This window comes from Lytechinus variegatus, chromosome 7 (assembly GCF_018143015.1).
Source record: "Lytechinus variegatus isolate NC3 chromosome 7, Lvar_3.0, whole genome shotgun sequence".
Lineage (NCBI taxonomy): Eukaryota > Metazoa > Echinodermata > Echinoidea > Temnopleuroida > Toxopneustidae > Lytechinus > Lytechinus variegatus.
In genome coordinates, this window is record NC_054746.1 from 44,887,750 (window position 1) to 44,901,867 (window position 14,118).

General features: G+C 33.8%; 1 protein-coding gene across 1 annotated transcript in view; it reads left to right on the plus strand.

The window, feature by feature from the left end:
* LOC121419432 (39S ribosomal protein L4, mitochondrial-like) overlaps window positions 1-14,118 on the plus strand; it is a 35,470-nt gene that overhangs the window by 13,347 nt on the left and 8,005 nt on the right. The window contains exon 8 of the mRNA XM_041613903.1: window positions 11,779-11,858. Within this exon, the coding sequence (XP_041469837.1) occupies window positions 11,779-11,858 (80 nt within the window). The remainder of the gene's footprint in view (window positions 1-11,778; window positions 11,859-14,118) is intronic.

The window sequence follows — 14,118 nt, forward strand, 5'->3', positions numbered from 1 at the left end:
TTTCTAGTTATTCAATAGAGAGTTCCTTTCTTTTATTCCTTAGACTCCTACTCTATTACCAAGAGTCATGCCTGTAACTGGAAAAGAATCAGGAAATATGGAGACCATCTTTTATTGTTCTATTTTCTTTGTTATCTGCATGATTTATGTCATTACATATAAAGGGCATTTGAGTGGGTGTATTGTTTTAGAAGGAAGTGAGATGGAATAGTAATAGAAATAAGTCTCAGCAGTGTTTGTTCCCCACATTTTGTCTGGTCAGGTGATTGGGATGATGCTTTCATTTTAGTTTTTATCTTAATTGATACTCAACCCAGGGATTGATGTAATGACTTATATCATTTTATCATCTTGCATTATTTCAGTGAAACCTTTGCTGTTATGAAGATGCAGTGACTCAGTGTGTCACTTTTTTGTAGACCTCATTTTTCTTTATTGAAATATTGATAATGTATATGAAGATGTTTAACAGGCTAAGAATTTCCTTCTATAAGTATTTAATGGGAATATTTCGTCTTTGAAATTTCGAGAGCTAAGTTATTTTCTCTAATCAAGCATTGTGATAATGAACAAAGGAGGTTCACATGTTGCATAGCGTTTGCATTTCAAACAAACAATCTTCCTACACTTGAATTCCCCAATGATTAAATACATTTTCTTGATTTTGGCAAAATTTTAACAAGAAAACTAGATAGGCCTACTCATGAAATCTAGATGAATACATACAGAGAAAAATATAGTTTGAAATAGATCAGATTTTTTCCCCAGTTGCGTTATCTAGCTTCTTGGACATGACATGAACTGTTAGAAATCCTGGTTTTGTAATTTACACACAAAGAGGATGGATGGCATGGCCATTGGATTGCATGCAGACATCTAATTTATCATAGCTGTTCATACCCAGTTGAGAAGTCAACTAAAATTCAGAAGTCATGATAAATGAGCACAATAAGATTTAATTTCACACGAATATCTTTTAATCAAAATGACAATTCGACATTATAGTCAGTTCATAATATTATATTTGTTACGATAATTGTACCAGGCATTAAAAAACTGATATTTGATGAGAAAAGGAAAAATTTGTTGTAAATGTCATGCAAGATATTTTGTTACCTTGGATATCGCTGAATGATGCTTTTGCTGAAAAAAAATATCAGATGTATTACACAATATATTTTATTTACATTTTGTAAAACACAAGTTAGAGGAATTAGAAAGAATTATTAGATCAGAATAATCCTTTTAAGTTATGAAAGATGGGTAAATTATGTATGTATGCTACTATTGACAAATTTATTTTATTTAAAAAATGATGGGAGTTTGTCTGGGATGGTTTTTTCATTTTTTTTTTATTTACCTGAAAAACAGGTTTTAAAAGAAGTATTGTACAAACCACAGGAGTAAAAACGTCTTACAAAACACAAATATGAAATGTTGAAATTGCTACAATTTGAAAAGCGTCCCTGCAGAATTGAGTTAATTAAAATTAAGAATTAAAACTAATCAAATGCAATAGAGATGTTAATCATGATTCTACTTCAGGCTGATTTTTACATGTATTGAGTATACTCCAAGTTGACCTTTTACTTCCTAGGTCAAACTCAGTGATATGTGATGCTCAGATGGTTGGATGGAAAAGATTCAAAGGAAGACAAATATTGAAGAAAAAATGATTGAATACTCAGCATGATCTATGTTCATGGTTTTGATTTGTTATTCATGTTTGTGATTCTAGTCAAAGAAAGACTGATTGAACACGCCCCCTAGATGAGATTTAGGTTATCTATCTTGACTTTCTACTCTACTTGAAAAGTTGATGGTACAGGAAGTCCTCAACAAATACATCATCGATATCCTTCCCTTGGTATGTTGGAATGATAAATCAGTCCATCCCTATCTGGAACTATTCTCACCTAAACTAATATTGACTCCAATCATGTCTCGCTCTGTCAACAAGACCATGCCTCTCATTGGGGTCTTTCACACGAGAACACCTTGCAAGATCATAGTACTTAGGTTCGAGAGATCCATACTTGTATATAGTCATATAAACGAGACCAATTCTAGGCTGATCTTATGACTAACACACCATTGCATTGATGAATTAAAGGTTTGTGTAAATGTATCGCAAATGGTTCCAGTCAATTGCAAGTTAAAATGTTTATTTCAGTATTTTTAAAATAGACAGTTGGGGTCAAGGTTAGAATCAAATTTGTTAGTGAGATACACCCAACATGAAATAATGAATACAGAGTAACATGAATTCACAAAGTTGAATAAACTTTGCAAGGGATAGGAAGCCTTCTTTGCTATAAATTACTGAATAATTACTCTTCTTTCTATGATGTATTTTATAGCATAAACCTTAAATACTATATACAGTACATAGATATTGTTGGATGCTGTTTTTCAATTTTTGTGTCTTACCACAATGATGTATGATTTGTAAGTTATGTGTACTCTCGTGTGAAAACACTCTTAAAATTTGAAGATTTTAAGAGGGTAAATGCAGATAACACTTCCCTGGTAAATGTAAGAGGGAAATGAGGTAGACAAAAGAAGATGCATTGCAGCGAGTCAGAGTATGGACCTAGGTCCATGGTCAGAGCAAGAAGATTTAGCACTTGGGTGGAATATATGTGATTTGAGCTTGGCAATACTTCTTTACATATAAAAAGTGATGAAAGGAGGAGAAAGGATGTAGAAGATTGGAATAAACTAGTTGAAAATGAAAAAAGGTTGTGTAAACAGAGTACATAGAGATGAATTTGTATTTGAATGCTAGCCTAGTATGTATTTTTAAAACCAATATACATGTGCGTATGAATTGTTTGGAGAATAGATCAAGTTTTTGACAGATTTCAAATCTTAGCACTTGTTATAATTTAGATCAAATTTCTTTGACAATGGAAGATTTAAAAAAAATTATTCAAAATTATTTTATAGATTCTCTTACCCCCACATCTCCCCCTCCCTCTCCCCTCCTCTCTCTCATTGTTTTTGTCTGTCAATCTGTATGTACTATTTTTTCTGTCTTTTTCTCTTCATGCTTCCCTCTTTAAAGCTCCACATTACTTTTGTGAAAATTGATGTGACAGAAACCCGAGTGTATCTGTATATAGAATTTGTTTGCCTGCTTTCAAAGTAAGAAAGACTGGTATGAGAGATCACTCAACGAGCCGATTAGCAAAGTTTGGCGGGAGAGAATGAATCTCGTAAGTCATCATATCTCTCCACCTGCTTCTCTTGACATTCATCTTGAAAATTTACTATCTTGTCAAGTTTCAAAGAGAATCTGTAAATGTTTTTCATTCTGGCATCTTCTCTTGTAAACTGTCTAAAAAAATGTCTAAACATATATTTAGGAAAAAGTGTGGTCCTACATATATTAAGAGATGTATCCCAAAGCTTTTCATTTTACATTCATCATTAGGCGTACATGTCACATGAATTGATTTAAAGCTGAAATGAAAGTATGGATCTATTCATAAAATAAGATTTTCCAGCTATTGCAATATGTTTTATTCATGATAAAATTCTATGGTTTTGTTTACCATTCTTCATACTACAAGTAGGCCCTTACCAAGTTCCTGGATATGAGTAGCCTATAATATACATGTAGCTTGAAGAAAGTCTGAATTTGGAGGTCTGGATGGATTAAAGTGGGGAAGTTTCAGTTTGGACCTCTGTTTAGTCTTCTTGTCTAGACTCTTTCTTGAAGATTCTAACTGATGATTGACAAGGACTTGAGTCTCTTGACATTCCCTTTTCAGTTCAAATCATAAATGCACGTAATATCTCTGTTTATTGTCGTTCATGGATCCTCAATTCAGCAACACATTGACGGGCCTGGTAAGTATCTTATACTTAGATTCAGTTAAATCTAGTAATTTGTCATGATCCACCTCCAGACGGATGATAAGGCAGAATCTTTCAAGCTGTTAGAGTCTTCTTTCTTTATCTTGTATTTTTGCCATGGTGATGGAGGAGGAAGTGATGATAAGAATGTGCATGTAGTATGTTTATAATTGTGATGTGGTAGTTATGGAGTCATAATTGAGCAATGCATACAAATTTCAAGAAGGTGCTCTGAAGTAGAATTGATTCTTATTTAAAGGACAAGTCCACCCCAACAAAAACTTTCGTAATTTTGTCAAATTAATGAGATAAAAAGTACATCTAACAGAACGAGTGACAATCTATCCCAGCCACATGAAGTTTATCGTCAGTGCATATCGTCTGCTGCTATTCGTTGAGTTGATTTGCCTTCAGGTTCGGATTATATATTCACTTGTTTGTAAGTACAGTTATATCATTATTTTCCTTTTTATGATAGATTCTGTCTGGATGTGGTTATTCATTTTCATGGATTTAATTTGGCCCGCGCGGTGTAGCCAGCACTTGTAGCAGCAGCTTCATGAGTTGGTAGCGAATCGGCATGTACATGACTTGTGATTGTGTTGCAAGTTGAATTTTCATCATCGGCGTAATTCCCCAATTTACCTCCAACTACGTCACTTTGTTGTTCACTTCATCGCGATCATCATTCTCTTCATCTCAAAATCATCATTTTGAAAATCCAAATCTAGATAAAATTCTGGGTTTTCTTTCATTTCGGGATCGAAGTATTCAGTGACAATGTGGAGAAAACGTACCCTCGCAACAGGTTTTGCATGCAAGTGGAGCTTCACGTGGGAGAGCCAATCACGCCTCTCGTACAGACAGTGATGTCATAAAAAATCCCCAATTTCGCGGACGTAATTCTGCGTGTTTGAAGCATTCAGAGAGAGAACTTTAAACTATCAATTAACTTAGTTTCATCGGTCTCCATGATAAATGATGTACACCATTGTGTTCTCCTTATTTTCTCCTTTATTTTGATATATGATTCTCCATTTTTACGATTTTCAATATATATCTACTTTAACTGTAGATCCTACACTCTATCTTTCATCCCCCTCCGCATCCTCTCTGTCTTCAGGTTGTCAAGATCTATTCATTTTAATTTCTCTTTTTTAACTTTTTAACTTTTCAATTTTTTTTTTTTTAATCTGTCAGAAATGCAGTTAAATATTAACTTCCAATTCAAATAGTTTCTTGATATCATCTTCCTATTGTTTAAGTCAATACCGACCAAAATGTGTTGGCACTCACTACTATACTGTACTTGCCTTGTTTTATGCTTCATGTTTTTGGCGACACCTGTCCATTTTTGGCAAGAGATGTTTCTCATCGCAAACCCTAGCAATGCAAATAAATCACGAAAAGTGAGCAACAAGAGAAATAGAGAAAATAACATTCCAAGGATTAAGAATTTATTTGACTTGCAGTGAAGCAAAGCTGCAGATGACAGAAAGCATGGACTATAACTGCTCCCTCTCACACTGTCCATTTATTGTGATTGGACCAACCATGATTTATTTCTTTTCAGTGGAAATGACGTTTGTGTTTCAAGATGTTATCTAAATATAAATCCTTGAATGTGAGATATGTTGCAGTCATACTTGTACTATTGCCAAATCTGTTGCATGTTATCCTTGTTAGGGAAGCACCAACATATGCTGAACATTCACCTGGAAATGGTAATCCCTTTTATGTATATTATATGATTGTACATTTCACATGAGTACAATTATCTCCCCCAATGAGTTGACACTTATTTTAACTACATGTAGATTGCCACAAATTAATATGAACAATGAAGCGGAGGGTTTGAGGTTGTTAGGGGGTGGGGGGGGGAGAGGGAAGAAATGCAAACTGAAGGCTTTACAAAAAAAAAACTAACAAACAATGGTGAGCAGCAGGTTTAACCCAGTTCTGGGAGAAAACACATTGGGAAAAATTTCATATTTCTTGTCATTTTGGATGACATTGCCTTGATTTACTCTGCCCTTGACTTTCATTTACGAACATTTGCTATCAAGGTCAAATACAAAGTCATATGGTGTGCTATAGGGACTCCCATGATTTGAAATGCTAAGAGATATTTCTTTGTTTCTTTTGTAAAGTCTTCCTTTCAATTAGTGATAATGGTTGTCTTGCAGTGCAAGGTTTGTTGTAGTTTTGTCCGGATTATTGTTTTTTAAAGCTAGATTATTTCAAAAAGATTAATGAAAAAAAATGGAAAAGAACATTTTTATTCTACCATTTACTGCAGGAGGAATCACAGGTCCCTGCAATTAATGAAACTTATAGGCCTACCCCTTTCATAAACCCAATTATGCGGCTAAAAGCAGCATAATTTGGTCGTAAAATCGGAGGAGGACAAGAGTTATGCGCATTATTTTGATGCTGCTATTATCCGCATCGGGACCAGATTTTGAGTTTATGAACGAATTTCCAAATAATGCGGGTAATTGCCATGGTGCGGTCACAAGGTCACCCTTTTCCAACACCACCGCATCGGAGGGGGCATGTCCAGTTGTCATGACGATTATCCGCCTTTTTCAGGACAGGCGCTCGTAAAAATAGTGCGGATTATTTTCGGAGTTTGTGAACGCAATTTTTATTGAATTATCTGCATTACTCTTGGGCGGCTTATTGGAGGATGGGTGTATGAAAAGGGTATTAGAGTGAGATAAGTGGGTAGTAAAGTGCACACTTAAGTTTTCAAGGAACAGGGAGAAAAATAGTTTCAAATGAATTCAATATATGTTTAAAGTTCTCAAAAGAGTAAGAAGTTAAAATGTCAGTTACATAGAGACTAGGGAAGGAGAGGAAAAATGAGGCTAATACATCAGGTGAATAGTGTACATATTTACACGAAGTAGTATTGCCTAATTTAATCCCATATCACTTCACAAGCATTGTGTATGTAAACTTGTTGGAATGCCAGTTGTTACATAGCCATTACACTTCACAACCCTGATAGCCAGTGGCACAATCATCACCCACAGACCTTCTTCACACAAGCTATTTCACTAGTATTTAAAATATATACCTTTGAATGGCAATATTTGGGTCCCATTGAGAGCATGTATAGGACAGTTCATATAGGGCAAGCAAATTAATTATGCAGAATCTTCAATTATATGAAATAATGGTGATTTAGATTCTGTAGTGAATTAAGCAAACCTTATTGGTGTTAAATAAAGTTGTTTGTAAAGTAAAACACTGCCGTATGCATAACTGGAAAATTTCCTTTGATATTAAGTCAGCTACACTGGGATACATGTACATCATATAGCAGAAGTAAGGTCCACAGTTATGTGTATAGTAAGTCATTTGAATACTACAGTATTGCCTACCCTGAGTGACTATCTTTTCATGAATGTATCACAATTATTCAAGTTTTGTGTACCTTTAATTGGCATATTAGTCAGTGATCTTAGTTGTAGCAATTAGAATTTTGTCATTGCTGTTGTGGGTTTCTGTGTTCAATCATATCTTTGGTAATTCATTTTCCATTCGTGTGAAAAGCTTACCATGAGCAAGATCCAATCAAACACGTCTGTGAGTCTGTTAATAGGATTGGTGTTTGGTATCCCTAACAATACTCATGTTTCCTCTTCCTTGTTGCTGTCAGCTGGAATATAGACTGATCTCCATCAGCCTAAGTTAATGATATCACACAAAAAATAAAAAATGAAGTGTCCTTCGTTTATTTACTGCTACTTGACCTACAAATAGAATGTGTAAAAATGTTTACAGTATATTCAGATTTAATGCTCAAGTCTCAATCAATTCCCTTTTGATTTGTTTTTGTTTTACAAAAGTTGTAAATAAGCATTCAGTAATATATATTTATATACGTATATATCTTGAAAACAAATGAGTAAAACTTGATTTATATAAAGAAAGTTGGAAGTGAGCCCCTAAACCATCGTCTGTCTGGCTGTGAGCCTGTTACATGCCCCACTCAGCCTATGTCAGTCAGTACAGTCCTGGCCTCTTCAGTTGGCGATATCTCCTCTACTCGGCCCCTTGGTAGTAGGTCCCTTGGCCTCTGCTGAATTTGTTGCCCCTTAAAGTAGCCCCCAGGTCAGGGATGTGGCTTCAATGAATAAGGGTTAAAATTTTAAGATCAAGCAAACTAGAGCTGATGAAGACATGCCTTATGAAAGAAATGAGAGAATGGGAGAACATGAACAAATATCATGAAACCAACCCCTTCAAAAGAGCTTTCAAATGTTTACATGTAGGAGGAGGTTAAGATGTCCCTTTGTAAGAAGAAAGGTAGAGAGCTGTCTGGTTTAAGTCTACAACTGTAGATGATGAACTGGTATTGAACTCTTTGAATCTCTTGAAAATAATAATGAAAGATTGATGAGGCTACAATGTTTGCAATAATGATATTTCTTTGAGAGACTTGGAATGCAGTTTGAACATGACTTTTCAAGCTGGCATAAGGATTTGAACATTACAAATAGCAGTTTCTAAATACTCAACTATTTTTCTAAACCTTTCTACCATCATTCAAGTGGATTTCCTTTCTTGAAGGTGCCATATTGATCTTTTGGTGTTAGTTGCAAGAGATATTGATCATATCTAATCAATCTTTCAAGGACAGAACATTGAAACAAGTTTTCAATCTTCAGAAATGGAAATAGCAGAGTTCAAACAGCAATATAATAGATCCCAAGAAGTGAATTTTTTGGCAAAATAATCTCTGCTTATGTCTTTTCTACTATAGGTGCAGATTGTTAGCGAACTGTTTCTTGAAACATGAAATAATGAAAGTTTTAAGAGCAGAATGGTCTTAAAGTTCTAGTACTGCCATCAGTGGTCCCAGTCCACACTATAGATCTCATTTTGGAATTCTCAAATAGTTTGGATTCTGCAGACAAATGATAGTATTACCCCTTTGAAATGTATGCATACATGTACAATTAATCTTCTGCACCATTTTCATATCAACCCTTTGAGGAAATTGTGGGTGAATTAATGAACAGGATTTTAGGAATCAGATAAAAGTACCTTTCACAAATTAATTTATATCAATTAGTTACTTAATTTTCACAAAAGCTGATACAATAGCCCTGTACATAGCTATTTTGATTGGGCAAACTGTTTTTTTTTTACAAATAAACTGAAGTCACATGCACACACCCTAGATAGATCAACTTGGTTATTAGCTCCACCCAGTTCTAACCCAGTCATGAGGATATACCCTAGTGTTTAGCAATCAATTATCAGATGTCAAAATGAAGTCTGTAGTAGATTTATCATGTGGAATGGTATCCATTGGAGAGCAATGATGGTAAGAGTCAGGTGCAGATAAGACAGTATACATACCCCATAGTCAGATCACAAAAAAGGAACATCTCTGACAGTTATTGCATGATCACAGCTCTCCATCTATTGTCTTGTTTTTAATGTTTGCTAATTGATATTTTCTTAAAACTATCCATCTTTACTATAATCACATTTACTGGTTATTAAGTTTTTGAAAGATATAACAACAAATATAGCTACTGTTTGCTAAAGATGATATTTATTCACCTCTGTCATTTTCGTGTTTTTTTTTCTTGTGTTTTATATTTACATAGGGTCCTACATAGCATATTATTCTCAATTATAAAATCATGTTTGAACTCCACCTTAACTAAAATTCGAGTTTCTTTATTTTTACACAAAACCAAGGATTAGAGAAAATAATTTTGGTTTGAGCGGTATAGATTTTCCCTGTACAAAAACACTGATTACATTTAGATATAAATACAGGCCTATATGATTTGATTTATTGGCCCACAGCTGCTAAATCACATGGAAATAATTTTAATATTTCAGACATTTGTGCTGTAAGCCATAAATAAATAATATACCTTTTAATGAATGGAAGAATAGAAAAAGTTAGAAATTTGAACAAGCATATCTTCTGACAAACATTGAAGGCAGCAGGAAATTGGATCCCCCTAAGTGTACTTCTATATAAAAATATGAGAGAGAATGAATGGGCTTAAAATAGAAGGCTGTGTGAGCATGCCTTGAGTATTTAAATCGAATGAAAACCAGAAAATGGATATATGATAAAGAATGGCTCCCTTCTCATAAATAGTTTTATTTATTTTATTTATTTTCCGACGTCTCCCAAATGACTACCCTGTCTACCAGTCAATAACAAATAAAATATGTCTGGCCGTCGCTTGGTCTATTAATATTCAACTACCAAATTGACAAGTACCACCTTGAAAAATAAGGGTCTTTCTTAGCTCAAACTTTTTTTGCCACGATACAGGTTCTACAGTTTATTAGGCAATTTTGTGAAAAGAGGAAACTAAAAATAAAGTATTTCATTTTCAGGAATGACCCAGGGGATTCACCATTGGTTGCTAGAGTATTGTATTTCTTGAGAAGTATTAAAGTTGGAAATCCGTTTTTATCAGAAAATGTAATAAACTGGGTCTATTTTCAATTGAAATTTTGATAAATTTGAGTTTCACTTTCTATATTGTAATATGTTCATGATAGGAATATATGCACATAGGTGTGTTTCCACTATGCCAAAATAAATCTAAGAAAAAATTTGTGGATAAATTGCCATTTTGTTAAATGTTAAGCATCTCTCAGGGACTCGGGGTAGTATCTGACCCAAACAGTTTGACATTGCGCATGGTCTCATCTACAGTGGTACATGTAAGCATACTTTTGCATGAAAATCAAGAAAGTGGGTTATACTAGTTTGTCAGATGTAAAGATGAAAGGAGGGAGAGCATAGACTAGGTCATTATCATCTACCAGATATCTGAGAAAACTTGAATCATCTATTGTCTCGCCTGCATAGCAGAGCTAGACTAGCGCCGCTTTTCTGACGGCGACTCAACATTGAAATTTTAACCTGAGGTTAAGTTTTTGAAAATTACTTATCATAACTTTAGTATATGGACCTAGTTCATGAAACTTGGACATAAGGGTATATAATTTTCAATTACCTGTAAATATTGTGATTATATGTGATTTTGAATACCAATAAAACACAAAATAAAAAAAATTTAAAAAAAATCTTGTACTACTGAATATCCTGCCTGAGTTTCGACCTTTCGGGTCACATGACCAAGGTCAAAAGTCATTTAGGGTCAGTGAACTTTGTCCATGTTGGGGGTATTTGTTGAATTGCCATCATAACTTTGAAAGTTTATGGATCAAGTTCATAAAACTTGGACATGAGTAATTAAGTATCACTGAACATCCCATGCAAGTTTCAGGTCAAATTACCAAGATCAAAGGTAAAGGTCATGAACTTTGTCCATGTTAGGGGTAATTGTTGAATTGGCATTATAACTTTGAAAATTTATGGATATAGTTCAGGAAATGTAGACATAGGGTAATCAAGTATTGTTGATCATCTTGCACAATTCTTAGGTCACATGACAAAGGTCAAGTGTCATTTAAGGTCAATGAACTTTGGTCATGTTGGTGGATAATTGTTGAATTGCCATTACAACTGAAAGTTTATGGATATAGTTCAGGAAATGTAGACATAGAGGTAATCAAGTATCACTGATCATCTTGCACAAGTCTTAGGTCACATGATCAAGGTCTAATGTCATTGAAGGTAGTATTTTTATTATCATATGAATGGTGTTTTTGGTTAATGATTATTTTATAGTAATTTTCAGAGTCAGCACTGCTGCTATATTGAATCGTATAATGCAAGCGAGACTGCCAGAGGCACTTCACTTCAAAATGTAGATTTATTCATTAGTATTAAAACCATTTATGTGTGATTTTAAATTTCCTCTAACCTCTGCAAAGAAACTTCTTATTTTCTCTTTCAGCAAAAGAAAACCTTGACTAACTTTAAGTATATCTGATTTTTGTCTCTTTGTTTTACAGCCAGGATGTTGAAGAGATGCCCCTCAATTTCTTAGAAGCCATGAATGGTATCAAGACATTTAATGTCTTATCCGCTGAAGGTAAATCCCAAATATATTTATTAGGTACTTTTCATCCATCCGATATTTTGCTTCTTTAGAATTTTATTATGGCTATCCTCATCCTTCCAGTGAGTTATTCCAAGTGTGGTGTCGACCTCTTGGTGTTGGTGCTTGCCCATTTTTTACACACCACAGCGCCAAACTGGAAAGAAAAGTCCATCCCAACAAAATGTTGATGTGAATAAAAAGAGAAAAATCCAACAAGTGGAACACTGAAAATTTCATCAAAATCGGATCTAAAATAAGAAAGTTATGACATTTTTATATGAGAGTTGTTATGGTATCACGCTCAATGTCCGTCTGTTAACTTTTCCTTGTAAACGCGATAACTTCAGTTTCATATAATTTGGTGTGTATGATACAAGCATGAATCCCAGGAAGCCTATTGATTTTGAGGTCAAAAGGTCACGGTCACAGTCACATATTTTCATCTTACCCTTCTGCAGTCCTTGTTAACATGATAACTTCAGTTTGACTTAACCTAGGCTCATATAATTTGGTGTTTATGATACCATGGACCCTACTCTATGATGATACTAGCATAGATCTCAGCAATTCTAATGATTTTTATTTTAGAGAGTCAAAAGGGGCCTAAGCTTTCGATCCTAGCAGAATCTTCGTCGGAGGCAAAATGACCAAATTGACCAAATTTTTATTTTCTCACTTGTTGGGCCGGTAAATCAGAGCTTACCACTTGGTCATAAGGCTGATTTCTTTATGCTTCATTGGTATTTAAACAATTGCTAAGCTTTGTGTAGCAATCTCATGGACCCTGTTTCACAAAACCTCTCAATATCAAGTATCAGCTTCTATACAAACGTGATAAGGTCATTTATTGTAAGAATTATTGGATGATGAATTTTATCCTTTTTTTTATCTGTATGCATTAAACATTCACATTTATAAGGAAAACCAAGCTCATTCTTAAAAGAAACCCAAGACTACTCTCTTCTCTCAAGACTTATGAAAATATTTACCCTAGTTCAGTAACAATTGTGATCAAAATATTTTGCAGTGCTGTTATTACCAATAAAGCTGCACCATATTTTTCACTGCAAGTATGACAGTACCATTATTGATATCACCACATGTTCCCATATGGAAATGAATGTCTGAATTGATGAACCTCATGTTTCAATGATATTCATCTCATCATTAAAGGTGATGTTACATTCATCTTTGAATAATAACCAGTTCATTCTCAGAAGGAGAATACAAAGTGATTTTTAAATATTTTGAATACAAAAAGAATATATTCTTCATATCAAGCAAACAGGTTTCATAGAACAATTGATTTTCAATATATTACTTTTGTAAAAAAATACAAATTTATGTTGAGAATGTTAATTCATTATTGAGATTTGAAAAGACATTTGACAATAAATCCAAAACAGAGTAAATGGAGGTCATTCTGACCCATAAATGATGGGGGGGATCTAGTAAAAATAGTTAATTAAGTCGTAGAATAGCCTTAAAAATAGACATGCACTCATCAGAGTACAGTACCAAACACTTATTTATTTATTTAGTTAAATAAGTACAGAATATAAATATTTTATATTTTTTAAAGGTGATATTACTTTGGTCATTCTTACCCATAAATGATGGGGAGAAATATAGTAAAAATGTTTAAATAAGTACAAAATATAAATCTCTTCTATTTTTTAGAGGTGATATTACCTTCAACCATGTAATTTACATAATGCAATCACCTAGACATTTTTATATTGAATTTCACAGAGAGATTACTTATTGTTGTAAATATGAGTTTGTTTACCAAAAATGGATGATTTCTGTAATTTCTTCAAACTCTATGTATAGACCTGTTCCAAAATTAATATTTACATGTAGTATGGCATTACCTCACCAGGTATAACCTTTAATATGTTAAAACTCTGTACATGTGCCCACACAAATCAAGTTATCCTTTCCCCAATTGCTTATTATTTCCCCTGAGAATAAAATAAATCAGTTTTTTGCAAGCCCTAAAGTTAAGAGTCTCCCCTGTTAAATTAACCCAGATTCTCTAGTGTCATGGCAGTAGTAAATTGCATCAACTACAATTTGTAAGAATCACAACTTATGGAACATTGCGGAATGTCGGAACGTTTGAAAATCTATGGGAGCAAATTGTCGTGTTTGGAAATAGTAAAATCACTTGGGTCCACATTGTTAATTTCTTTGCCTTCTATTTGATGGGATTTTTAGCTCATAAAATTTCATAATTTGAGTATATCTT